We start from the raw sequence: 23,917 nt of genomic DNA on the forward strand, positions 1-23,917 counted from the left end.
GCCGCGGGCGCCCTACGGCGCGCCGCCGCCGCCGCAGCCCTACGGCCAGCCCCCGGCGGCGCCCTACGGCCAGTACGGCCAGCCCGAGGCGACGTTCACGCCGCGGCCGACGAACGGCGGCGTCGACGGCACGTCCCAGCGCAAGGTCTACGTCTGCAACATCCACCCGGACGCGGCGGACGCGGACCTCGCGACGGCGCTGTCGGCCTTCGGCGCCGTGCGCGACGCGCTGGTCTGCCGCACGCTCCAGGGGTCGCCGCGCGGCTTCGGCTACGTGACGTTCGGCGGGTCCGACGGCGACCAGGCCGCGGCCGTCGAGCGCGCGGTCGCCGCGGGCGTCGCGACCGTCCACGTCCGCGACGACGGCGGACCGTCCATCATCACGACGACGGCGAAGATCGAGCGGACGACGGACCGCGAGGCGACGAACCAGCGGCCGCCGGAGCCGGCGAAGCCGCCGCGCGACATGACGAACCGCGTCTCCGGCATGTGCCTCTGGTTCGACCACGAGAAGAATTTCGGGTTTCTGGTGCCCGACGGCGGCGGCGACAACCGCTTCATCCACGGCCTGGACGTGCAGGGCGAGCGCTTCTCCAAGGGCGACAAGGTCACCTTCGCGCTGGGCAAGGACCCGGACGGCCGCGTCAAAGCGGTCGAGGCCGAGAAGGTCGACGCGAACCAGCAGCGGGCGCCCGCGGGCGGCCTCCCGGCGCTGTCCGGCTTCCTACCGGGCGGTGAGGCGCCGCGGCGGGAGGCGCGCCACTTCGCCGAGCCGCCCGCCGCGAACGGCGCCGTGCCGCCGCCGCCGCAGGCGCCGCCGCAGCAGCCGCCGCAGCCGCAGCAGCCGCCGCCGTTCCAGCAGCCGCCACAATTCCAGCCGCCGCCGCCGCCGCACTTCGGCGGGCCGCCGCCGGCGTTCTACGGCGCGCCGCCGCCGGCGCAGCCCTACGTGAACCCCTTCCTCAAGGCGAACCAGGCCGCGGCGCCGGAGCCCGCGGCGGCGCCGGAGCCCGCGGACTCGCCGCCCGGCGCGGCGCCCGAGCCCGCGGCGCCCGAGCCCGAGCCCGCGCCGGACCCCATGGACCGGCCCCTGCCCGAGCCGTCGCCGGGCCGCGCCGTCGCCTACGTCAAGTGGTACGACGCGAAGCGGCAGTTCGGCTTCGTGGGCCCGACGTTGGACGAGCGCGACAAGGCCGGCGACGTCTTCGTCCACGAGATGGACTGTTGTGCCCGCTCCTGCACCGGGGCGACATCGTCGAGTACAGCCCGGGCGAGGGCTCCAAGGGCGAGCCCAAGGCCTGCGACGTGAAGCTCGTGGACGCTTTGGCGAGCCGCCTCGCGCCGAAGCCGCCGGAGCCGCCGGCGGCGCTCGCGCACCTCCGGGTCCCGCGCGGCCCGCCGCCGTTCGGCCGCGCGCCGCCGCCGCCGGGGCCGCCCTTCGCGCCGCCGCCCCAGTTCGCGCCGCCGGCCGCCAACGCGCCCTTTGGCTACGCGCCCGCGGCGTTCGACGCGCGGAACCCGTCCGCGCCGCTCGGGCGGCGGGCCCAGGGCGTCGTCAAGTGGTTCGACAACAACGAGAAGAAGTACGGCTTCCTCCAGCCCGACGCCGGCGGCGAGGGCGTCTTCGCCCACCGCATCGACTTCCGCATGCCCGGCGGGGAGGCCGTGGGCCCGGGCGACCGCGTCGAGTACACCGCCGGCGTGTCGCCCGAGAACGGCCGCCCCAAGGCCTTCGAGATCGTCAAGGTCGCGGCGCGCCTCGGCGCGCCGCCGCACCTGGCCGTCGAGCCGGCGAAGCACCCCGCCGTCGTCGACGGCGAGTTTATGTACGGCGCGAACTTCATTCGGGGCGTCATGAACTGGTTCGATCCCACGAAGCACTTCGGGTTTCTGACGACGGAGTTCGGCGGCGAGGACATGTTCGTCCACGGCAACGACGTCCTGCCGGATCAGTTCCCCGTGGCCGGCGGCCAGGACGTCGTCTTCAAGGTCGTCATGCACCGGGGGCGGCCCAAGGCCGTCGAGCTCCGCCACGCGCCGGGCGCGGTGCCGCACCCGAACAACGGGCCCCCGGCCTTCGTCGCGCCGCCGGACTTCCGGCCGCTGGGCGCCGGCGGGCCGCCGCCGCCGCCGCCGCCGCCGCCGCCGCCGCCGCCGCCGCACCAATAATGGCGGCTGTGGATTGTTGGGTTGGTGGGGCCGCGGCGGTGACACGTCGACTGCAACCTGCGGCATCATCTCTGCGTGCACCGCAGCCATCTCTGCCTCGCCGGCGTCTCGAGCGGCGTCTCGAGCCGTCGACGCGCATAGCGCGCGCGCGCGCCGTGCGAGCGACGCGTGCGCAGCGACGATGAGCGGCCTCTTCGACAACCTGCCGCCGTCCGGCGGCCGCGGCGGCGGAACACCGAGCGGCGGCAAGGGCGCCAAGGGCGGCCGCGGCGGCAACCTGGACGGCCGCGGCGGCCGCGGCGGCAATTTGGACGGCCGCGGCCGCGCCGGCCGCGGCCGGGGCCGCGAGACGAACCTGCAGGGCCGCGGCCGCGGCCGCGCCGGCGCGCCGGCGATGATGATGCCCGCGTCGCTGTCGCGGAAGCCGCCGGCGTCGGCGAACGGCGCGTCGGCCGGCGGCATCGGCGGCGGCGGCTGGACGACGACGACGACGACGAGCAGCGCCGCCGCCGAGAGCGAGCACGACGAGGAGAACCTGCCCGTGGGCTTCGTGCTCCGCGGCGGCGCGGCCGGCGTGCCGTCGACCGTCGAGGAGCGCGTCGAGGACCCCTACGACCCCGCGAACCCGAACGACTACGTGGAGATCCAGAAGCAGAAGGAGCTCGCCAAGGCCTACGAGCGGCGCGAGAAGCAGCGCCAGGTGCACCTGGAGAAGCTCGAGGCGGAGCAGGCGCGCCTCGCCGAGGAGCGGCAGCGCGCCGCGAAGCGCGCGATGGAGTCCGGCGACCTCGGGGCCATGAGCGGCCTGGGCCTGGGCAGCGGGAATCAGATGGGCCGGGGCCGCGGCGTGTCCAACCTGCCCGCGTGGATGAAGACGCGCAAGGCCGAGCCGCCGAAGCCCGCGCCGGAGCCCGCGCCGGAGGCGCGCTTCGAGTCCGCGTTCGCCGACGACGACGTCGCGCCCGCGCCGGCCGCGGCGCCGTCGGCGCAGCCGAACATCGTGCCGACGCTGGCGTCGCGGCCGTTGAAGACGCCGACGCGCGTGCTCCTGCTGAAGAACATGGTCGCGCCGGACGAGATGGACGCGGAGTTCCGAAAAGAGACGCGGTCCGAGTGCGGCAAGTACGGCGCCGTCGAGGCCGACGACGTCTTCCTCGCGCCCCACGCGCCCGAGGACGAGGCCGTGCGCGTCTTCCTCGCCTTTTCCGAGAAGAAGCACGCCATCCGCGCGTTCCTCGACATGGAGGGCCGCTTCTTCGGCGGGCGCCGCATCACCGCGGGCTTCTACCCGGAGGACCGCTTCGCCGCGCGGGACCTCGCGCCGGGGAACGACCCCGTTTAAATTCGCCGCGTTTAGGTCGATGTGGGTGGTGGGTTCGAGGCGGCTTGAGGGCGCCGGGCCCGGGCGAGGCCTCGCGACCTCGCCGATCCTCGGGGCGAACGCCTAAAATTAAATCTCCACTGAGTCTCGGACACTGAGGCTCCACACAGTACTGGCGAGTCTCGCCCTCCGAGTACACGGCGCGACCCCGATCGTCTACGCAGCGCCCCGATTCATTTCCCGACGCCCGCACACATGGACAAGCCGGGAGAGAGAGACTGGGAGAAGAAGCAGCGGGAGTACGAGGTGAAGAAGGCCCGGGCGAAAGCGCTCAAGCTCCGTCTGACCTGTTCCATCTGCTCTGAAAAGGCCAAGCTCAATTGCCCATGTGGCACCACGCAGTACTGCTCGACTGAATGCCAACGAATCGACTGGCGCGACCGCGGCCACCGGAAGGCGTGCAAGAAGATCCGAGACGAGCGCGCGGCGGAGGCGGCGCGGGCGGAAGCGCCGATGCCCCCGCCGTCGCCCCCGGTCTACGGCCCCGCGCCGCGGTCGCAGGCCGACGAGATCCGCGCGCGCATCGCAGCCGAGCACGAGGCCGCCCGCGCGCTCCGCGAGGCGAACCCGGAGCCGGGGCCGACCTCGGCGCGGTGGGGGTCGCGGTGCCCGATCTGCTTGGAGGACTGGGACCTGAATGCTGGAATTCGGGTACACTTTTGTTGCTGCCGAAGGGTTTGTAGGTCGTGCTTTAACGTGACTGCAAGTGCGGGAAAGCCATGTCCTCTGTGTCGAGCGCCGGCTCTTTTAACCGACGCGGCGGAGCTTGCGGCAATTCGTCGCCACGTGGAGAACGACGTGCCGGAAGCGATCAACTCGTTGGCCACTATGTACCGCGACGGCCATCTGGGCCTGCCTGTCAATGAAAAAAAGGCCATGAAGATATTCAAGCGCGCCGTGGAGCGAGGAAACGTTGAGGCGATGACGAATCTTGGAACCATGTACGAGGACGGTAACGTTGTCAAACGGGACATTAAGGTAATCTTCAAGAAAGCAGAGCAGCTTTATCGCATGGGCGCGGACCGGGGATGCCATGGGGCGCAGCGCAGCCTCGGATTCATGATGCAAAGGAAGGGCGACTACGACAAAGCGATTTACTACTTTGAGATGTCAGCCAAACAGGGCTTCGCCCTTGCAGTGGAAGATCTCGAACGTGCGAAGCGGAGTCCGAGACCACCGACGGACGTGAAGCTACGATTCGGCCTCGGCGCGCGAGTCGAGTGCGCCATGGGCTTCGGATGGCTTCCGGGCCAGGTCGTAGCGTTGTGGTACCATGAGGAAGAAATGCCTGCGGGATTTATCTCGCCGTATCAGGTCGAGCTCGACAATGGCAACGTAATTTACACGCCGGGCGACGAAGACACCAGCATCCGCGCGCAACTCCGCTTCGCCATCGGCGAACGCGTCGAATGCTGCGAGCTGGGAATCTGGCACCCTGGCAGGGTCGTCGCGCACCGCGCTCTCAGGCATTTGCGGGGCTATCCCATCATGAAAGAAATGGCGTATGAAGTGTCGCGCGACGACGGCGAAGTCTGCTTCGCGCCCGAAGACGACGACCAATACATTCGACCCCTGCCTCCCTTCCGGCGACCCCGCGTGGGACCGGACGTGGCAGAACGCACCGGTGCGTTCAACGCGCCAGGCCTGCCATGACTAAGCGCATCGGATCGAGGGTCTTAACATTCAAAGCGCCGCGGAAGCGGGGTGGACTTGAGGGGCGCCCCGCGGCGATCGCCGCCGCGGTCCTACCACGACTTGGGCTTGTCCTCGGCCCAGTCGAGGCGGATCGCGCGGCCCATGAGCTGCTCGCCCTGCTTGGCCATGCCCGAGTCGGCCTCCTCCGTCGTCGCGAACTCGACGAAGCCGCAGCCCTTGAAGTCGCCGGAGTTGCGGTCCGTGACCCAGCGGATGGAGTTGAGCGTCAGGGGGTCGAAGAACGCGCGGACCGCCGCGTCGTCGATGTCGTACGACAAATTGCCGCAGTAGAGCTTGCAGCCGCCCTCGGGCTTGGGCTTCAGCGGCCGGGGCTCGCGCTTGGGCTTGTCGCTCTTGGGCTTGGGGTTGTCGAGGCGGCAGTACATGGTGCGGCCCGCGACTTCCGTCTCGTTGCACGCCTCGACGGCCTTGAGGGCCTGCGCGGCGGTCTCGAACTCGGCGACGCCCATGCCCTTGAAGCGGCCCGTGTCGCGGTCCTCGATCCACTTGATGGACGTCACCGTGCCCGCGGACGCGAAGTGGCTCGTCAGCGCCGCGTCGTCGATGGACCAGGACAGGTTCGTGCAGAAGACGGACTTGACGTCGCCCTCGCCCGCGGGCGCGGCCGCGGCGGCCTTCTCCTCGGCGGGCGCGGCGGCGGCCTCCTCCTTGGCGGGCGCGGCCTCCTCCTTCTCCGCGGCGGCCTCCTTGGCCGCCTTCTTGGCCGCCTTCTTGGCCTTCTTGGCCGCCTTCGCGTCGGCCTCGGACATCTCGACGTCCTTGGACGGCGTCGCCTCCTCGGCGCTCTCCTTCTTGGCCTTCTTCGCCGGCGTCGGCGACTCGACGTTCTCGCCGTCGGCCTCCTTCTTCGCCTTCTTCGCGGCCTTCTTCGCCTTCTTCGCGGCCTTCTCGTCGACGTCCTCGCCGACGCCCGCCTCCGCGGCCTTGCGCGCCTTCTTCTCGGCCTTGAGCGCCTTCTTCTCCTCCTTGGTCATCGTCGATTCGCCCATGGTTGCAATGCCTGCGGAGGAGGACCGGTGAGCGCGCGGGTCGCGGCGGGCGATGAGGGGCGTGGAACAGTCCCGCCCGCGGCGCAGGCGCCGGCGGCGTGCCGGCGCGCGCGGCGCGGCGCCGGCGCGCGGCGCGGTGCCAGCGCGCGGCGCGGCGACGGTCGGGCGGTGCTCGCGCCTCTCGCAGGGTGGAGGCGTCGCTCGTGGACGCAGGCAACACGCGACTTGGTTGGTGATAAGCTGTCTCACTATTATCGCGGAAAATGGCGCTTCGGATCGCCTCGATGCACGGCATGTTGAACGCCGCGCATGCCGCCGCTGGGCAGCGCATCCTTTTGAGGCAGCAGCCCACGCTGCCGCGCGCAAAGGCAGCCGCACTACCCGGGCGAAGCACATTCGAAGCGAGACCGGGCGACTAAAAACGCGCGCGCGCCGCGCTAGGGCCACGCGAGCGCCCAGGTGAGGACGGGGTAGATGTCGTCGGGGAACGCCGTCGGGCCCGCGATGGGCTGCTGGGCCTCCTCGAGGATCGTCGCGCCCGCGGTCTCGAAGAGCGCGAGGTAGTAGGCGCGCGTGCGGCACACGCTCCGGTCGTCGTCGTCGACGACGAAGGCCTCGTCGTCGTCGTTCGACTCGGGCGCGTTCATGCCTCTCAGGCAGTTGTCCTTGATGACGAGGAAGCCCCGGTCCGTCAGCGCCGCGCGGCACCGGTCGAGGAAGCGCACGAAGTGGCTGTCGGTCAGGTGGCCCACGCACCACTGCGTCCATATCACGTCGTACGATTTGGCCGCGGGCCGCCTGTGTGGAATTCAACACTGGTTTGGGGGGAACTTCAGAATTCTCTAGCTCGATCAAATCGAAGTCGATTCGGCTGATTTTTGGACGAATCGATTGCTCTCGTCGAGTTCTCGAAGCACAGCCGAAGAGCTTGCGTCGAAACTGTCGCATATGCGCACATTGAAGTCGGGTTGAAGATTTGAACTGCACACAGCGGGCCGCCACGTCTGCATCGCGCTCTCGACGAAGCGGCAGTTCGCGGCGTTTCCGCCCACGGCGACGCCGCCGCTCTCGCCCGGCGCGTCGACGAAGGCCGGCGCCGCCCGCAGCAGGGGCGCCGACTGCTCCAGGACGTCGACGCGCGCCGCGCCGCACGCTAAAAGCACGTGCTTGGCGACGCGCCCGATGCCCGCGGCGACGTCCGCGGCCACGAAGTCCATGCGCCGTGCCCCGCGCCGCGGCGACGCGCCGCAGCAGCGCGCGGCTCTCCGCCGCGTCCGGCGTGTCCAAGTTCGCGAAGCCCCCGAGGACGCCGTCGACCGTCGGCGGCGCCGCGTGATGGTCGCGCCAGTAGGCCGCGGCCCGATCGTACCACGTGCCGCGGTAGCTCGCGTCGCGCCACAGGGCGCTCGGGCTCGGCCACGTCGACGCGTCGGACGAGCCGTGCACCGCCGTGCGCTTCCGGGCGAGCACCTGCTCCACGAGCGCCGCGACGGCGACGTCGGCGTCGACGACGTCGCTCAAAGCGTGCGCCAGGTCCTGCGTGATCTGCGTCTTCTCGTCCTGGATGGCGACGTTGGTCGCCATGTTCTTGCTGCGCGGTGTGGGCGCAGGCGCTCCGGTGTGCGTCACGCAGCTGCAGAGCTGCCACACCTCGATCGCTTCTCAAGTCTGCTTCTCGGCTCGAGTTCAGCGAGAGAAACATGAGGGAAACATGGGCACCGAGCCGTGTGCAGATCCAAGCGAACCAAAAGCAGACGCCCAGCGTCGAGCGAAGCGAGGTGTTAGACGATCGGCGCGAGGATGGCGAGGGCCGGGCCCGGCGTGAGGGGCGGCGGGACGGCCGCGGCCGGCGGCTCGTCGAGGAGGGGCTCCTGGAGCGAACGGTCCCGCGGCCGGCGCTCGGCGAACGCGCCGGACCGCAGGTAGCACAGGTCCAGCACGACGAGCGCGACGTCGACCGCCGCGCCGCCGGCGCCGACGCGGAAGAACAAACCGGTTCCGACGGAGCGGCACCCGAACTCCGAAGCGCCGCAGTTCACCAGCAGCCCCGCCAACCCCCCCACCAGAATCTGCGCCGCGGTCATCGTGTTGTTGACGAGGGCCGCGGCCGTCGACAGCGCGGCCTCGTCGCGGGAGAAGCGGCGGCACAAGATCTGCGCGTTCGACGTGTGCGGCGCGAACGAGGCTCCCGAGAGCGCGACCACCACCAAGGTCGCGACGGGCCGCTCCGGGCCGAGCCAGCGGCTCGCCGCCACGGCGCCCAGGAGCAGGAGCTCCCCAAAAATCCAGACCGCCGCGGCGCCGAAGCACCGGTTCGCCCGCGGCAGGAACGGCCCGACGCCGACGCCGACGAACGTCTGCGCCGCCAGCGCGACGAGGGGCAGCGACGCGCCCCGGAGCTTCGTGCCCAGACCGAGCCACGTCGTCGACCAGAACGTGAACGTCGTCAGGCCGACCCAGCCCACGAACTGGATCGTCAAGACTAAAGCGAGCGCGGCCGTCGGCGCGGGCCGCGCCGACGAGCTCGCGACGACGTCGCCGTCGTCGTCGTCGTCGTCTTCGTCGTCGTCCTTGCGCCGCCGCGGCGCCGCGGCCGCGAGCGCCGCGGCCGTCGTCGCGAGGAGCACGCCCGCCGACAGCGCCCAGGACGTCTGGAAGTAGGACGTCCCCAGGAGCCCGCGCGCCGGCACGACGGCGATGGCCACCAACCCGAGGCCGCGGCCGAAGAGCTGGCTCAGCGAGTAGAGCGCGTCGCCGTCCTCGTCGTCGCCCGCCTCGGGCCACATGGCCACCAGCAGGCTCCGGCCCGGCACCAGAATCAGATCGTGGCAGAGGTCGACGACGCCGAAGAACAAGAAGCACGCCGCGGCCTCGTAGGACCGCGCGCCGATGAGCGGCGTCGCGCCGAGCGCCGCGATGCAGGCGAGGCCGAAAGCCGCGAGGCACGCGACGAACCTGCGCCGGTTCGAGAAGGCGACGAGCCGCCGCGCGGACGGCGACAGCGCGCGCGACCCGTCGGCGCGCCGGCCGACGAGCGGCGTGATGAGGAAGCTGAAGATCGGGTTCACCGTGTAGATGAGGCCGGCCACCGACGGCGCGAGCGCGAGCGGTCGCGCCAGGAGGTGGGGGATCATGACCGACTCGCCGACGGCCCAGCCCCACTCCACGGCGAAGCCCGTCAGGGAGACGCAGAGCAGGCGTACGGCGCTCATGATCGCCGAGGCGCCGGTGGCTGAGGCGCGCGAGGCGGCTGCCCTCACTCGGGTCGGGGCGAGCGGCGCAGGAGCTGCCGCATCGATTGCTACCATTTTGCCACTTCAACGACTTCAAGAAAAAGTGTAAGTTCGACCGCGATAAAAGTCCGGGCGCCAAGACCCGACCCTTCGACGCACTCGACGCGCTGCGCCGCCGCCCGCCACCCGCATTCGACAACCCGACCCTTCGACACGCAACCCGACGCGCTGCGCCGCCGCCCGCCACCCGCATTCGACACCCATGGCTCGCCGCGCCGCCGCCGCCTGCCTCCTCGCCTGCCTCTGCGCGACGGCCGACGCCTTCGGCTTCCGCGTCGAAGTCGCGCTGGGCGAGGAGCGCGACGCGGCGGCCTGCGCCGCGAAGGCCGTCGAGGCCGAGATCTGGAAGGAGGTCGGCGACATTCACCTGCAGAACTACGAGATGATCGCGAGCGAGCTGAAGTCGACGGAGGCGCAGCTCGAGCGCGAGCGCGGCGCGAACCTCCGCAACACCGAGGCCCTCGAGGACGAGCTCGCCGCCGCGTACGCGACCGTCGAGCGCGAGCGCCTCGCGCACCTCGACACCATCGACGCCTTCCCTTCCGACGACGCGCCCTACGCCGACGACGCGCCCTACGCCTACGCCGCCGCCGAGCGCGCGCGCCTCGCCACGTTCCTCGCGCTCGCCGAGACGCTGCCGTACCCGCACGCGAACGTGCCCGAGACGCCCGCGCCCACGGCCGACGCGGCGCCCGCGCCCGTCGCGACGCCGGCGCCCGCGGCGGACGTCCCCACCTGGGACTTCCCCACGACGGGCCCCACGCCGCCCCGGTACGCCACGCCCTACGTCGACGACGCGCCCTTCGCGACCCCAGACGCCTCCGCGACGGACTTCCCCACGGCCTCCGAGACCTGCTTCTACGACTACGTCGCCGAGCCCTTCGGCTACCGCCTCGACTTCCGCGTCTGCGGGGACGCGCACGGCGTCTTCGCGGCGCCGTTCATGGCCGTCAGCTACTTCGCCAACACGCGGGACTCCTTCTTCGACTACTTCGGCGCCTGCGTGGACACGCGCTACGGCACCTCCGAGTTCATGACGCCCGACGCGTGCGTCGCCGTCGCGCGCTGCTCGAAGACCGACTGGCACGAGATCGACGACGTCGACGCCTGCCCCTGAAAGCCCCTGAAAGCCCCCGCCCCAAGAGAGAGAGAACAGCGCGCGTTACCAAGGACGCCTCAGCACGACGTCGGCGAGACGATGAAGCCCTGCTCCTTGAGGTCGTCGCAGACGCCGCCCTGGCAGAAGCAGGACGTCTGCTTGACGTGGAGGCAGTTGACCTCCGTGTCCGGGTCGTCGAAGGGGCGGTACGTGTGGGCCGGCGCGAAGGCGAACGCGTTGGCCCCGAGCGTGACGACCTGGCCCTGCCGCCGCTGGATCGCGTCCAGCAGGATGAACTCCGGGTCGATGGACACGTCGGACGTCAGCGGGTCCAGGCGGCCGCTGGACACGACGTCGCGCTTCACTTGCGTCGTGTTCCAGAACATGAACGTGTCCTCGAGCGGGCCGTCGAAGTACGCCGGCGCGACGAGGGGCCGGAAGAAGGCGATCTTGTCGTTGACGCCGCCCCAGGTGTCGCAGGCCGACGTCACGACGACGCGCTCCTCGGCGTCGCCCAAGGTCATCTCGATGAGGGGCACGTCGACGGACCGCGGCGCGTACGCGTCCTCCCTCACCCGGACCATGGTCTCGTAGTTCGCGCCCCGCGCCAGCGCCATCTCCGCGAGCCCCCGGCCGCAGAGCGAGTAGTGGTAGTAGGTCCGCGCGTGGTTCTGGGCGCGCACGGTCTGCGGCGACCTGCGGCGCGCGAGTTTCGCGGAGGGAAAAGAAACGACGATTTCTCGCGCGGAGGGGCGCGCTCGTCCCAGGCGACCTTGCGGTCGAGGAGGTCGACGTAGTCCGCCGGGATGCCCGGCTTCACGGGCTCGTCGAAGGCGTACCAGTGGACGTTGGCGACGGACTCGCTGGACCGCACCTCGTCGACGATGGACGCGTGAGAACGAAACTCCGGGACGATGGCCTCCGGCTTGCCCTCGATGCTGTTCGTGTAGCGCGGCTCGACGTCGGCGAGGACGAAGAGCACGTCGACGGGGCCGTGGACCTCGGCGAGGGGCGCGACGAGGCGGTGCATCTTCGACTCGAGCTCGAGCCGGCCGACCTGGCCGGTGACGCAGACCGCGGCCCCGCGCGGCGCGGGCAGGTCGCCGCGGCCGAAGCCGTCGACGGCGAGCGCCCCGGGGGCCTCGGGCGCCGGCGCGCCGAGGCCGCTGAAGGCCGCGCTGCCCAGCGTGCCGCAGAAGACGAGGGCCGCCACGGACAGGCGCGTCGCCCAGGCCTTGGAGCGCAGGGCGTCGCAGGGGCCGGCGGTTTGTTTCGCCACGAGCGGCACGTCTTCGCCGGGGCGGCCGATGGGCACGTCGACGAAGGCGTCCATGGCGCCGCGGTGTGGGGCGCAGGCGCGACCACCGACGTCGGGCTGCCTTCCAAAGGGCTGCCCCTGGAATTGTTTCGGCGTCACGAAGGTTCTCAATTGATACGAGGTTCATGCAAATCTACGTTGCACATTCCCTAAAAACGACTACCCTCCCGCGCGCGCTCGCTCGGTCGGACACACGCACGAGTGCGAAGGACGCGAGTTAGAAAACGGACGGGACGGGGCGCCTAGTGGTCCTTGTCCGGGTGCTCGGGCTTCTGCGCGGAGCCCTTGGCCTTCTTCTTCTCGCGCTTGCGCTTCTTCGACTTGGAGGCCTTCGGGAAGGTGTCGGAGCCCATGCACTTGGAGACGTGGTCCTCGCCCTCGTGGTTCGGCGGGCTGCCGCTGCGCGTGTTGCACTGGATCGAGTACTTGAGGGACACGATGTAGTGGATCCAGTAGGAGGGGATGTAGAGCACCTCGCCCTCGCGGACGATCGTGTCGATGGCCTCGGCCTCGGGGAAGGCGAAGTGGGACTTGGCGTCGGCCGGGTCGGACCAGTCCGTCGTCGAGTGGCGGAAGGACGGGTGCTTGCGGTCCGCGATGAGCTGGAGCTTCGGGCACGACGACGGCGGCGTGAGGATGTAGCGCTTCGCGCCCTTCAGCATGGCCACCATGTTGCGGCCGCCGTCGTAGTGGGCCTCGGCGATGACGCCGCGCATGCCGAAGCGGCACTGGATGCCCTTGTTCAACGAAATGTCCGTGATGAAGAAGTTCTCGTCGTGCGGCGTGAAGCACTTCAGGTCCGACGTCACGAAGTGGGACCGCTTCACCTCGTCGCCGCGGATCAGCGACGTCAGCGGCGGCGTGCCCATCATCAGGTACTTGTGCTCCTCGGAGTGGTGGAGCTCGCCCTCGTCCGCGTGGTGCGCCAGGGACAGCCACTCGGCGAACGTGTGGGACACGATCTTCGTGGGGCTCTTCCAGTCCGGGTAGGCCTTCTTGCCCGCGGACGACGGGCTCCGCCAGTACATGAAGTGGTTCGTGTCGCTCTGCTCGACCTTGAACTGGGCGCTGTGCTTCTGGTCGAAGTTCTCCACCAGATAGCCGTCGGTCCACTTGTCGCGGACGACCTCGATGTCCGGCACGTCGAAGACCTTGAAGGGCACCTCCATGTTCCGGTAGGACTCGGCCATCTTCCGCTCCCGCGGGTCGCTGTAGTTCAGGACCTGGAGCTGCTCCTTGAAGGGGACGGGCATGGACACGTTGTCCGGGTTCCAGTCGCGGACGATCTCCCAGAGATTCCGCAGCGGGGGATAGCTCGGGCCGTTGTAGGGCCTGGGCTCGTCGCGCACGAAGCGCCCGCCCGCGGACCAGTCGTCCCACTGGATCGTCTCCGGCGCGTTCGGCGCCACGTGGATGTGGTGCATCTCGTGGATCGTCATGTCCAAATCGTCGTCGTCCTTCGCGGGCTTCCGGAGCCGCGACTTCGGCGCGCGCGGCCCGCTGCGCGGCCGGTGGCCGCCGGCGGGCGCCGGCGCCGCGCCGGGCGGGCCGTGGTTGATGTTCAGCACGAAGCCGAGCCAGGCGGAGAAGCCGAAGAGGGCGAGGCCCAGCACCGTCCGCCTCAGGGCGTCGCAGATCGTGGCCTTGTCGCCGTCGCCCATGGCACTTCGTGCGCCCTGAGGCGCGCGCGCGGGAGGCGCGCGCGCGTCTCGCGCGAAAGGACCGGGGCCCGCGGTCGTCGACGGCGGGCAGCGACGAAGCGACGCGACGCCGCGCGTGTGTTGGCCCGCGACGCTGCGAGACGTTTGCGAGAGGCCGTCAACATTGACCTCTCCGAGGAGTGCCGCGCGATCGCGACGCGCGCGGCCGGTCCCGGACGACGACCGAGCGACGACGACGCCGCGCGTGTCGTGGGCCGCGATGCGGAGCGGAGTTGCGGCGCCAAGCTTACCCCGGGACGTCGTCGCCGCGCGCCGCGCGCGGCCGGTCGCGGACGACGACCTTCGCCCCAGCGATCCGCGCGGCGAGGCCGCTGGCCCGGCCCGCGGTCCAGAGGTCGTCGACGAGGGCGCCGAGGGCGTCGAGGTGCGCCGCGACGCGCGCGGCCGCGGGCTCCGCGGCCGCGTCCGCGGCGTACGCGCGCCGCTGCTCGTCGAGCAGCTTGCCGTGGTGGGCCGCGATGCGCCGGGCGGCGTCGGCGACCGCGGCGGCGTCCGGCGCCTCGAAGCCCCGGCCCGCGCGGTACGCCGCGAGCGGCTCGCGCGCGAGCGCGTCGCCGAGCGCGCGCGCGGCCTCGGCCTCGAACGCGCCCGCGGCGACGTCGCGGCCGAGGAAGCGCCCCAGGGGCAGCGGCGCGTCGAGGGCCGCGTAGAGCGCCGGGTCCAGCTCGCGGAGCGCCGCCGGGTCGTCGAGGGGGTCGCCGGTCGGCCGCGCGGACCGCGCGGCGACGCGGAGGCTGTCGACGGACAGCCCGAAGTTCGACGAGCAGACGACGCCGAACGTCAGGTGCAGCGACGACTTCGACGTCGTCGACGTCGCGTGGGGCGCGCCCGCGGGGACGTAGAGCACGTCGCCCGCGTTCAGGACGTCGTCGAAGACGACGGTCAGGGCGCGTTCGTCCAACGCGTCGCCGCCCTTGCCGCGCGAAAAGGGGTCCGCGTCCGGCGCGGCGTCGACGGCCGGCGGGTCGTAGACGACCCAGCGCTTGCGCCCGGAGCACTGCACGACGAAGACCTCCTGGCGGTCCGTGTGCGGCGGCGCGGACGTCGCGAGGCCGCTCCCGGAGCAGTAGACGTTGACGCCCACGGGCAGCTCGAAGGCGTCGAGCGCCGCGGCGCAGGCCGGGCCGAGCAAGCCCGGAAAGGCCGCGCCGGCGTGGTTGAAGAGCACCGTGCGCCCGCGCATGGACGCGAGGACGCGCCCGAAGGCGCCGTCGCCGTCGCCGAGCTCCGAGTTCCGCCAGCTCCCGCCGTCGGGCACGACGCGCGCGGCGTCGTCGAGGCTCGTCGCGTCGGCGTCGACGCAGTCGCCCAGCGCGCCCAGCGTGATGCGGCAGCCCTTGGCCGCGCGGCGGCGCACGAGCGGCGACTTCCCAAAGGCGCGTCGCAGCTCCTCGTCGCGCGCCAGCGACTCCCAGAGCGCGGGCCAGTCGTCCGCGCCGGCGCCGCCGGCGGCGCGATGGAACGGCCGCCGCGACGCGGACGGCGCGAGCCACGCGCGCGCGGTCGCGACGCAGAGCAGCGCGGCGACGCGACTCATCATGCTTGCCACAAAAAGTTCAGCGCCGGTTCGTTGCCGTTCAACCACGCGTCCCTGGGTCGCGGCAGGCCCCCGTCCTGCCACAAAAGTCCGGCGTTCAAGTTGTAGTTCAACTTCGTTCCTTATTACGCCGCCCCCACGCGTCGCGCCAGGGCCCCGTCCGCGACGCGAGGCGCGCGAGGCCCGTGGCGCTCCGCAGCGTCATGAGGACCTCGAGCCCGAGCCAGATGCCCGGGAGCCCGCGCGTCGGCGCGAGCGCGACCATGGTCCACCCCGCCGCGCCCGCGCCGCCGAGCATGGCCAGCGCCGTGAACTTGTAGTCCTCGGCGGCGAAGAGCGCGCCGTCCACGACGAACGACAGGCACGTGAGCGCCTGGGACCGCGCGACCGCGGGCCAGATCGCCGCCGCCGCCGCGACGGTCGCCGGGTCCCTCGTGAAGAAGCGGACGATCGCCGGCCCGAAAACGCGCAGGCACGCAAAGTTGCCGGCGGCGACCAGCGCCCAGAGCGCAAGGGCCGTGCCCGCGACGCGCCGCGCGTCCGCCGGCCGCCGGTTCGCGAGCGCTTCGGCGAGGAGCGCCTGGAACGCCGCGGCGACGGCGTCGGAGAGCAGGCTGGCCGAAAGCCAGACCTGGAAGCAGATGGCGTGCGCCGCGCCGGGCACGGGCCCGAGCTTCGCGGCGACGACGGCGGCGTACTGCATGCAGACGACCGTCGCCAGCGTCCGGACGACGAGGACGCCGCCCGACCGAGCGACCGCGCGGCACGCGGCGGCCGGCGGCCGCGGCAGCCCGCCCGCGCGCTTCGCGAAGGAGGCGAGGAGCACGCCGGCGCCGAGGTACTGGGCCGCGGCCGTCGCGACGGCGGCGCCCGCGGCGCCGTCGACGCCCCGCACGAGCAAGGCGTCGAGCGCGACGTTCGCGGCGGACGACGCGAGCAGCGCCGCGACGGGCGTCGACGCGTCGCGCGCGCCCCGGAACGCGCCCTGCAAGGCCATGAGCGCCAGCGCCGGCGGCAGGGACCAGCAGCGATAGCTGAGGTAGGCCGACGCGTGGGCTCGGACCGCCGCGTCGCCGCTAACGCCGAGGAGCGTTCCGACCGCGCGGTCGCCGAAGCAGCGGAGCGCGAGCGCCAGCGCGGCGCCGGCGCCGACGGCGACGTAGATCGACCTACCAAGCATGTCGGTGACGATTTCTCATTGCTTTCCCACCCAAAATCTCTCGAAGATCGTCACCGCCACAGGACGCTGAGATCGACGCCGCCGCGAGCGCCGCGGACCGGTCGCAGAAGGTGCCGGGCGCCGCGTCTTGCGACCGCGACCGCGCGACGAACGAACACGTCGCGCTCTGCAAAAAGTTCATCGACTTGGCGAGGATGTTAAAAATGCTCACGGCGACGCCGACGCCCGCCAGGGGCGCCTCGCCGCAGCGGCGGCCGACGAAGGCCGTGTCCACGAGGGACGCCACGGGCTCGATGGCCAGGCCCAGGAGCGCTGGGATCGCGAGGTCGGCGAAGTCGCGGCGCACGTTGCGGTGGTGCTCGCCCGCGGCGGCCGCGGCGCCGCCGCGCGGGAGCGTGCGCAGCGCGAAATGTCGTGATGGACCGCGCAACGCTGTTGCGCAGGTCGCACAGAGCAGCACGATGGTGCGGAGGCAGCCCATCGTCACCTCGAGCAACGAGTTCATCAAGCTTTTACTTGCTCAAGCATCGCTCGAGCCGATGGCCCTGGCCGCTGAAGACGCCGTGCTCTGCAAGACCTTTGGTCTCCGCGGCGACATCGGGTCCGCAGCGCGCGAGCCGGTGTACGCCTTTCTGTTGTGTGCGCGCCACCGAGCGGGACCGAGCGCGCCGGGCCCGCAGAAGAGTCGGCTGCGGCGCTCGATCCGCTTGAGTAGTCTGCCGCGGGAGATTATTCAGCACATCGCGCGCGTGTTGTACGTGCCGCAGTATGTGGCGGAATTCGATGTGTTCAACGTTGGCTACCGTGACAAGATCTGGTTTGCGCCCGGAGCTCTCGCGAACTTCGTGGATCATCGACTCTCCGACCTCGCCGTCACATGCCTGGAGTTTCACAAGAGGGACGTGCTGGACAGTGTACGCTTGCTCAATCCGCTGGAACGCAAGCGGACCTACATCGAGCTGAAGATCTCGAAAGCATGGTACGGCACGGGCGTGCGGTGCGGGGGCGTCGAATTACGCTGCGATTGTTACGATGAAGAAGATGATAGGGAAGGGGAAAATTTGTCCGTGCAGGTGGGCGATCAGCAATATTATGTCCCCGCCTTCGATCATTCTTGGACCTGGCTTTCAGACCCGGTAATTTTCGGTCTTTTTGTGGACACGATCCGCGGCTGCGTGACCTTTCGCGTGAACGGCATCGACGGACTTTGCCTGGACAATTCGAATTTGAATTTGGATGGCTTTAGCGACACGACTAGGACTCTCATTTCAGTCCACGACTTCCCCTCCGATGATGTGCCGTCGATGCAGGTAGAGGTGTCTTCGCCGCCGTGTCCACCCTCGCTTCGCGCTGCAGCCCTCAAGAGCCCGGCCGATCATGTCCTCGATGGTTCCTTTGAGCCCTACGACGAAGACGACAGACAGGTGGATTAGGCCAGAGGAAGTAACACCTGAGCTCGCTCTCGTTAACAAGCCAAGTGATTTCGAAAACTATATAGGCTCACGTATAGGTTTCGCCCGCCCGCCTAGTAGTCGGCGTCGCGCCAGCTCAGGCCCTTCACGCGCACGGCCCGTGTCCTCGCGTCGCCGTCGGCGGCCGACGCGTCGAGGGGCACGGAAGCGTCCTCGTCGTCGATGCCCACGCAGGCGAAGGAGGGCCCGCTGCACATCATCGGCGCGAGGGAGCAGTAGACCTGGGCCGACGCCTCGGCCTGGCGGTGCTGGCGCTTGTAGCCCTCGGCCTCCGCGCGCGCGTCCTCCGCGCGCTGCTTGAGGATCGCGATCTCCTCGTGCGCGGCCTCGAGCTTGTACTGCAGCCCCGGGTCCGCCGCGGGCGGCTCGCTCCCCGAGCGCCCCGACCGCACGGACGCCGCGTCGTCGCCGCCCTCCTCGAGGAAGGCCTTGAGGCGCGCGTTCGCGGCGCGCGCCTCGGCCCGCGCGAGCTCGGCCTCCTGGCGCCAGAGCGCGGCCTCCCGCGTCGCGCGCGCGGCGTCCGCGGACTCGCGGCCGTCGAGCTCCTCGAGGCGCGCGTGGGCCTGGGCAGCAAAAGGGTGCGAAATTCCCAACTTCAAAGGCTCCTCTCTCGGCCGGTTTCCACTCGTTTCGGCTGATTTTTGGACGAGCGATCATCTCTCGGAACGGTCTCGAAGCGTGGATGCTTTTTCCAGAACGGGCGCGCGCGGAACACTCACGTTGAAGCGACGTTGAATCACCCTTGTCCTGCCCTGGCGTGGGCCAAACTCGCGGACGCGCGCGCCTGCTCCGCCTCGGAGCGCCAGACCTCGAGCTCCTTCAACGTCTTCTCCAACCGCGCGGCGGCGAGCGTCGGCGGCGCCGGCGGCGGCGCGGCCGGCGGCGCGGCCGCCGCCGCCGCGTCGCGGTCGTCGAGCAGCTTCGCGCGCGCCTCCGCGGCGGCCGCGTCGCAGACGGCCGCGCGCGCGACGAGCGTGCAGTGCCTCCGCGTCGCCTCCACGGCCTGCTTCGCCCGCTCGAGCATGAGCGCCGACTGCACGCTGATGCGCCGCGACGCCTGGGCCTCGGCCTCGCACTCCAAAGCGTCGTGGGCGGCGACGCGCGCGCGCCGCCGGTGCAGGCGCGCGGCGTCGCGGTCCTCGGACTCGGCCTCGGCGTCGACGCGCGCGTCCGCGGCGCGCTTGCCGCAGGCGTCGGCGCGGTCCCGCAGGGCCTGCTCGTCGTCTTCAGCGAAGAGCTTGGGGCGGAAGACCTTGATGTCCGCCAGGGGCACGGCGTGCTCGCGGGGCGTCTCGTGGAAGGAGTCTTGCGAGATGTGCATGGACCCCATGGACATGTCCAAGTGCTCCGGCTTCCAGCGCTCGCCGGCCGGCAGCTCGACGCTCACGGACTCGCCCTGAGCCCACGTCGCCATGGTCGGTCTTTGCAAGGCGGGCGTCGGGGCAGCGTCGCAACCTCTGCTGCACCAGACTCTGGCCACTCTTTGGTTGGATGACAGTCGAATGGGCAAGGTCTAAGGTGCAGTGCAACAACCGGATTGCGGGAAAAGCATGGATGCCTCGCGACCCATGACCTCGTGATGCTGCGCTGCGCCGTGCACACCTGGGCGGCGCTGCTCCAGGTGATCTCCGCGCTCGACGAGACCGCGCCGCGGCTCGTGCTTCTGGCGTCGAAGCCGTACAGCGGCAGCCACCTGACGCGGCGCATCATGGAAGCCGCGTCGGACCAGTGCACGCTCTCCGTCTACCCCGAGGGCGTCTCGCTCGGGCCGCGGCAGCACGTCGTGGCCGCGGCGCGGAGCCTCGACCGCTACCAGACGACGCTGTCGCTCTCCATCGACAACGAGCGCGAGCGGAAGAAGGCGGGGTTTCCGCCGTGCGAGCCGCCGACTGGCTGGTACCTCGTCAAGACGCACAACGACCAGACGACGAAGCCGCCCGGCGACCTCTTCGGCCACGCCTTCCGGAGCGTCAAGGTCTTCCGCCTCGCGCGGAACCCCTTCGACAACGTCATGCGCGAGATCCTCGGCGACGCGCGGTCGCGGGAGAAACTCCTCGCGCCCGTCGGCGAGGCGGCCGCGGCGCGGCCGGCGGACGCGAAGCGGGCCGCGCGCTTAGCGAGCGGTCCGCGGGCCTACGCACGCTACCACGCCTTCTGGGACCGCTACGCGCCGCCGGCGGACCAGCTCGTCGTCCGCTACGAGACGCTGTGCCTCCATCCCGCGACGACGGCGGACCGGCTCCTCGCGTTCGTCTTCGGCGGCGCCGCGCCGCTCAACGGCACGCGCCTGCGCGCGGCCCTCGCCCGCGAGGCGCGCGCCGTGCCCGACGCCGCGGGCCAGGTCGGCAAGGAGAGCGTGCGATTGAGGCATCGCGTATTCAAGGACGACGGCCGCGCGGTCTTCGACGGCCAGACCTTCGCCGCCATCGAGCGCGGCGCGCGGGACGCGATCGCGAACTTCGGCTACGGCGCCCTCGCGCGGACCTTCGGGGCCATCGTCGCCGGCGACGCGGCCGTATCGGACATCGACGCGGACCCGGCGGGGTTGCTCGAAGCGCCCGCGTCCGCGCTGGACGTCGTATAATACCGGACTTAACGTCGGTGTTCGATCAAAACGACGGCGGCGCGACGGCGTCCTTCTTCGGCGGCGCGAAGAGGGCCTGGCCCGGGAAGAGGAGGTGCAGCGGCCCCTTGATCTTCGACAGGCTCGGCGGCTTCGCGCCCGCGACGGCCGCGGCGACGAAGCCGAAGCACGCGGCGCCGACGAGCGCCGCGAAGCCGCGGACGAGGGGCTCGGCGAAGAGGTAGACGCCCGCGAGGAGCACGGACGCCGCGAAGAGCTTGCGCTGCAGGCCGACGATGTGCTGGACGTCCGCGGCGACGAACGCCTCCGGGACCGCGCGGCTCGCGGCCGTCTCGCCCGCGAGGTCCGACATCTTGTCGCCGAAGGACGACGCGGCCTTGATCGCGTTCGTCGTCCAGGTCGGGAGGCGCTCGACGATGTAGACGAGGCCGTCGGGGTCGTCGGGGAGGAGGAGGAGCGCCGAGCTGATGTTGTCCGGGGCCGCGCGGTTGATGGCCCGGAGCGCCTTCTTCGCCTCGAGGTACCACAGCGAGATCACGGACACGTCGGCGTCCAGCAGCTCGAAGGACTTGCGCAGCGTGCCGCAGACGCGGCCGTAGAAGATCATCTCGCGCGGCGTGTCCGTGAGCACGGGCATGATCGCCTGGGCGGGAAAAGGGTGATTCAACGTCGCTTCAACGTGAGTGTTCCGCGCGCGCGCGTTACGGAAAACACATCCACGCTTCGAGACCGTTCCGAGAGATGATCGCTCGTCCAAAAATCAGCCGAAACGAGTGGAAAGTGGCCGAGATCGGAGCCTTTGAAGTTGGGAATTTCGCTCTCTTGTGCTGCCCTGATGATCGCCGGGTTGTGCTGGATCGCGTCCTTGAGGAACTCCATGGCCTCGGGCCGCACGGCGCCGCTGCCCGTCGTCGACGAGTCGAAGAAGTAGTACATGAGCGCCATCTTGAGCTCCGGGTCGTCGGTGTTGAACTCGAAGTCGCCGTCGCCCATCGCGAGCGCCTTGTCGATCAGCGACGGCGACCGCGTCCGCAGCAGGATCACGACGTGGCAGACGGTGCGCAGCTGCTCCTTCGTGAGCCCCGTGCACTGGCCGAAGTCGATGAGCCCCGGCTTGCAGGCGTCGCCTAAGAGCATGATGTTGCCGGGGTGCGGGTCGCTGTGGAAGAACCGTTCCCGGAACATCGTCATGCCGATGCCCATGGCGATGTCGACGACGGCCTGGACGGCCTTGGCCTTGACCGCCGGGTCGTCGCGGTCCACGGAGCTTAGCGTCTTTCCCGGGAGGAAGGTCTGCGTGAGCACGGACGACGACGACAGTTCGTCGACGACGACGGGGATCGCGATTTTGGAAGCGATGCCGTGGCGGTGGAAGAAGAGGCGGCTCTTCCGCAGGTGGCGCGCCTCGATGCGCAGGTCCAGCTCCCGGGGGAAGGAGTCGACCTGCTCGTCCATGATGGAGTCGATCGTGCCCTTGACGGGGATGTCCATCAACTTCGTGATCTGCTGCGCCGCGCGGCGCGCGTTCGCCAGATCCGCCACCAAATAGCGGCGGATCTCCGGGTAAATGGCCTTGACCACGAGGCGGTCCCCCGAGCCGTGGGCGTTCGCCAGGTGCACCTGGCCGATGGACGCCGCCGCGAGCGGCTTCTCGTCGACGTGCTTGAAGTAGCGGTCGAGGCCGGATAAATCGCCGCGGACCGGCGGCACGCCCTCGCCCTCGAGCCCCTCGAGCAACGACTTCTTCATGACGGGCCAGGGCCGCGGCGGCATGGCCTCGAAGGAGCCCTTGAGCTCGTCGACCCAGGCCTGGGGCAGCAGGCCGTCGCGCGTCGCCCAGTCCTGCGCGAGCTTGTTGTACAAGCCGCCCATCTTGGAGAACAACTTGCGGATCTCCGCCGCGGCCTTCTCGTGCTCCTCGTCCCACATGGTCGTGCGCTCGTCGTAGTAGGCCTCGCGGTCGACGTGCTTCACCTTCTTGCGCATCTTGGACACTTTGCCCCGCAATTTCATGTAGCGCATCACAATAGGTACGACGCCCGCGGTGAATTTCGCGTTCCGATAGAGCTGCGTGCCCAAGGCGGCCTTGTTCACGTTCGTCTTCTGGTCCGCGGCGCCGGCGATCTCCTCGCGCTCGACCTTCTCCAGTTCGGCGGCGATCTCGTCCTCGGTCATGAGCTCCACCACCCCCGCGGACGCGGGCGCGAGCCGGACCTGGCCGTTCTTCTTCAGCGTGGCCTCGGACACGTCCACGGTCGCGGAGAACGTCAAATAGCCCGCGGCGTCGCAGATGGCGTCGAGCTTCTCCCGGCGCACGAAGCGCTTCGTGCCCGCGCGCGTCCGCGCCGTCACGTCCGCCACCGGCGCGAAGAGCGTGTCGTCCTCGGCCTTCCACGTGGGGCCGTTGGCGACGGCGATGGACGCCCGAGCGAGCACCTTCTTGCGGCCGACGTAGCGCACGTAGCAGGCGCAGTACTCCTTGTCGTCCTGGTCCCAGCCGTCGACGCAGACGTCCAGCACGAAGTCGTGGGGGCCCGCCTGGAACGGCTCGCTCGACGTCTTCACTTTCAGGCCTTTCCGCAGCTCGCCGAGGAGCACGCGCCACTTCATCGTGCCCGACATGGCCGGCCAGGCGGTGCGGCGCGCGCTTTAGCGCAACGAGAAAGCGGGATGCCTGGATCACAACAGGTCTGGTGGCCACGCTGCGCTCGTTTTTGGCGGCTCCGAGCTGCGAGCACGGCAAGTTCGACCGTGGCTGCTCGTCGAAGTCGTCCTTCCCCTCGCCGATCTGGCTGACGCTGCCCCGTTGCCGCCTCTCATCGAAGCGCTTCGACGCGCCGCTGCGCGCGCTCGCGGCCATGCGCGTCCTCGCGCTGCTCGTCGCGCTCGCCGAGGCCAAGTGGTTCGAGGAGGGCGTCTGGTACGTCGACTTCCGCATCAACCTGGCCGCGGGCCGCGAGCGCAGGTTCACCATGGAGGTGCACCCGGAGTGGGCGCCCATCGGCGCCGAGCGCATGGAGGAGCTCGTCGACGCCGACTTCTTCGCGGGCTGCCGCTTCTTCCGCGTCGTGCCCGGCTTCGTCGCCCAGTTCGGCATCCACGGCAAGCCCGCGGTGTCGGCGATGTGGCGCGACAGGACGATCCCGGACGACAACGTCACGCAGAGCAACATCGCCTACTACGTGTCCTACGCCACGTCCGGCGCCGACTCGCGGACGACGCAGATGTTCATCAACCTCGTGGACAACGAGCAGCTCGACGCCATGGGCTTCGCGCCGTTCGCGCGGATCACGACGGGCCTCGACACCGTCGACGACATCTACAGCGAGCACGGCGAGAAGCCCCACCAGGGCTACATCCAGCAGGACGGCAACACCTACCTGAAGAAGAACTTCCCGAAGCTGTCCTACGTCGTCTCCGCGACGAAGCGCGGCACCGGCGCGGAGTACTACGCGAAG

At 70.5% G+C, this 23,917-nt stretch overlaps 6 protein-coding genes across 6 annotated transcripts; 2 read left to right on the forward strand and 4 right to left on the reverse strand.

Moving 5' to 3' along the window:
* Positions 1-3,214: 3,214 nt before the first annotated feature.
* Positions 3,215-3,406, forward strand: AURANDRAFT_9578 (hypothetical protein; the record flags this gene model as incomplete). The annotated part of the gene is made up of 1 exon (XM_009039965.1): positions 3,215-3,406. A coding segment is annotated over one exon (192 nt), but the record flags the coding sequence as incomplete, so codon positions are not given.
* Positions 3,407-5,628: 2,222 nt separating this feature from the next.
* AURANDRAFT_9434 (hypothetical protein) lies at positions 5,629-5,844 on the reverse strand (the record flags this gene model as incomplete). The annotated part of the gene is made up of 1 exon (XM_009040066.1): positions 5,629-5,844. A coding segment is annotated over one exon (216 nt), but the record flags the coding sequence as incomplete, so codon positions are not given.
* A 9,515-nt stretch (positions 5,845-15,359) lies between these two features.
* AURANDRAFT_1704 (hypothetical protein) lies at positions 15,360-16,740 on the reverse strand (the record flags this gene model as incomplete). Its single annotated transcript, XM_009039874.1, has 2 exons — positions 15,360-16,392; positions 16,469-16,740. Coding segments are annotated over 2 exons (1,305 nt in total), but the record flags the coding sequence as incomplete, so codon positions are not given.
* Positions 16,741-17,928: 1,188 nt separating this feature from the next.
* AURANDRAFT_65188 (hypothetical protein) lies at positions 17,929-19,289 on the reverse strand (the record flags this gene model as incomplete). Its single annotated transcript, XM_009040065.1, has 2 exons — positions 17,929-18,438; positions 18,684-19,289. 2 exons carry the CDS (start codon positions 19,287-19,289, stop codon positions 17,929-17,931), a joined length of 1,116 nt encoding a protein of 371 aa, XP_009038313.1.
* Positions 19,290-20,484: 1,195 nt separating this feature from the next.
* Positions 20,485-23,081, reverse strand: AURANDRAFT_65189 (hypothetical protein; the record flags this gene model as incomplete). Its single annotated transcript, XM_009040064.1, has 2 exons — positions 20,485-21,102; positions 21,231-23,081. The coding sequence occupies 2 exons, from the start codon at positions 23,079-23,081 to the stop codon at positions 20,485-20,487; spliced, it is 2,469 nt and encodes an 822-aa protein (XP_009038312.1).
* Positions 23,082-23,437: 356 nt separating this feature from the next.
* AURANDRAFT_15418 (hypothetical protein) lies at positions 23,438-23,878 on the forward strand (the record flags this gene model as incomplete). The annotated part of the gene is made up of 1 exon (XM_009039966.1): positions 23,438-23,878. A coding segment is annotated over one exon (441 nt), but the record flags the coding sequence as incomplete, so codon positions are not given.
* Positions 23,879-23,917: the final 39 nt, after the last annotated feature.

This window comes from Aureococcus anophagefferens, assembly GCF_000186865.1.
Source record: "Aureococcus anophagefferens unplaced genomic scaffold AURANscaffold_13, whole genome shotgun sequence".
Classification (NCBI taxonomy): Eukaryota; class Pelagophyceae; order Pelagomonadales; family Pelagomonadaceae; genus Aureococcus; species Aureococcus anophagefferens.